The 2,500-nt window shown below is 39.4% G+C and overlaps 1 protein-coding gene across 1 annotated transcript in view; it reads right to left on the reverse strand.

The window, feature by feature from the left end:
* LOC143127116 (atrial natriuretic peptide receptor 1) overlaps positions 1 to 2,500 on the reverse strand; it is a 16,334-nt gene that overhangs the window by 5,774 nt on the left and 8,060 nt on the right. Inside the window, exon 12 of the mRNA XM_076288421.1 lies at positions 344 to 465. Within this exon, the coding sequence (XP_076144536.1) occupies positions 344 to 465 (122 nt within the window). The remainder of the gene's footprint in view (positions 1 to 343; positions 466 to 2,500) is intronic.

A 2,500-nucleotide genomic window follows, 5' to 3' on the forward strand; every position in this document is an offset into this window, starting at 1 on the left:
TTCTACAAATAATGTTAAAGAAAAAAGACGGTTTTGCTTTGCATATTTCAGTCATATGTGCAGAGAACCTCTTTTTGGGTTTCATACTGGATCTGAAATTTGTATTTGTGCCATTTTCTTTCATTTTTTTTACCCTGTTAAGGATTGTAAATTTTGTTTCTATGGTGCTTTCTGTTTGTCAGTGACTCTCTTAAAATGTAATAAATGTAATATTTACCACAAAGCTAATATGTTATTATGTGAAACAACACACAGAACAAAAGTATTCAGTAGTTTTTTTAACTATTTTTCATTAGTGTCATATTACACACACTGACACACACATAAACACACACTTATTCACCTGTTATCTTGCAGACCCAGCGGTCATCGATGACACAGTTGCTGGACTTGAGGCGTCCGTGGCAGATGCGGTGCTGGTGCAAGTAGGACATGCCCCTGGCAATGTCAGTTGCAAAGGAGAACCTGCAAACCCACAAGTGTTGACAATCCCTTGTATTCTATACACACACACACACACACACACACACAAATATGGACACCTTATGCAAACCAAAACACACCCATACACTAGCATATTCTTACAGCTTGGTGCTATGGACATAATACTGAACTAAAACCAAACTGGACTACAGTTAATGTTGATGAGAGTTGTACTGTATACTCACATTCAGGCAGTGTTGGGCAAGTTACTGAAAATTAGTAATTAGTTACAGTTACTAGTTACTTCTTTCAAAAGTAATTCAATTACGTTACCAATTACTGTATATCAAAAGTAATTAGTTACTAGAGAAAGTAACTTTTGAGTCTGCTTTTAAAATGTCAATATGAACAGTACTGAACAGTCACACACACAATAAACCTAATTTTTGGACCTATTTATTGTAGTTTCAACGGGCCTTCAAATTAATAGCCTTGTGCATGAGTTCTCAAACTTTTTCCGACCCCAAAACATTCTACAATGCATGAAGGCCTCCCTGACCTTGTTTTGCGCCACCCTAACCATCTAGGTGGTTTGATAGATATGTACAGTACACTGCCTACTGCTTGCCTTCTACTACTACTACTACTAGTAGTAGTAGTAGTAGTAGTAGTATGCATGGTGGTGCACTGACACTGAATTCTGCAATATAGTGATAAGTTATTTTTATCATTATTATTGCAATCCTTCTGTAGGCTACATGGAATGAGTTCAATAGGATGTAATGTGAAACAATGTTAAATGGCCTATTTTCAAAGCAGTTATTGTCTGCTCACACACACATACAACCTTAGGTTATCCTCATCCTGCTTTGAACACAGTTGTATTATATAGCATTTTAAGCACCAGCAGTTTGGGAAAAGCCTGACCTACCGAAATAAGTTCTAATGCATCTGAGAGTTTGGGATTGTCGTGCACTATGCAGAAGGTTACTCTTCAGCTGATAAGGTGTTCCAGAGAGAAGTTGCATGTTCCGTCGCAGACAAATGAATCCATAACACCATGGACGTCAATTCCGATGTAAACATACTGTGCAAATAACTCAAGTCGCTTAGTATGTACAGTAGGCTATTTGGAGGTTTCTTTATCTGGTAAGTGAAATCTGCATTTTCCTCTCGAGTTAAACGTGTGCTTGCTTGTGTCAAGGCTATATATAGGCTACTGTAGCCTATTGGTGTTGTGGCGTGGCTATGTTGTAAGAATGAGAAATTGATATAACGAGGCTTTTGCGCAATAGGCGGATAAACAAAAAATGCGCTTTTACTGCAGTGGAGCTTACCAGATGGAAACGAAAGGGAAAAGGCTTTTAAGATGCCCATTTAAATTGTAGCCTATTGCACTCTTGTGTGTTTTAGCATAAATCCGAAATAAGGAGGAATGTGAGGAGGCTATTAACTGTAAAGAATGCATCTGCAATCTAAACATGAAACACAATCGCTGGAAACACAGCTAAGGTCGGGAGACAAGCAGCAAATATGCATCTTGTCTGCAGTCGTTCATTCAAGATCAACAGAGTAACGCAAGTAACGAACTCTTTGAAATTTCAGTAATTGTAATTGCGTTACTGGATTTACAAAAATACTTCGTTACATGCTCATTACCACTAAAAGTAGTGGAATTACAGTAACGCGTTACTTTGTAACGCATTACTCCCAACACTGCATTCAGGTAGTCAACTGGCATTGTGCATCACATACACACTATCACACAACCATGCTCATTCACACCTGCATTCTAAACACATGAACAGGAGGCTCTAATCCATAGTGGAACTAAGCCCCACCAAGTGGAACTAATGCATAACAAAGGGGAACTAGTGTTCCAAGTGGAACTAACTCTTAAAGTGTGCTCAGAGCTTCTCCTAAGAGAGTGGCACAGGTGGTGGAGGGGGGTGGAGGGCATGGAGTGTACTCAAGGTGGGCACCACAAGACCTCCGTCAGGCTTCCCTGGGAGCTCACACAACACAACACAACACACATTCAGCAACACACACACACACATTCAGCAACACACACACA

This window comes from Alosa pseudoharengus, unplaced genomic scaffold, assembly GCF_046254945.1.
Source record: "Alosa pseudoharengus isolate Yale_2024_CS ecotype anadromous, Long Island Sound unplaced genomic scaffold, YU_APseudo_1.1 YU_APseudo_1.1_scf_17, whole genome shotgun sequence".
In the NCBI taxonomy this organism is placed as follows: domain Eukaryota; kingdom Metazoa; phylum Chordata; class Actinopteri; order Clupeiformes; family Clupeidae; genus Alosa; species Alosa pseudoharengus.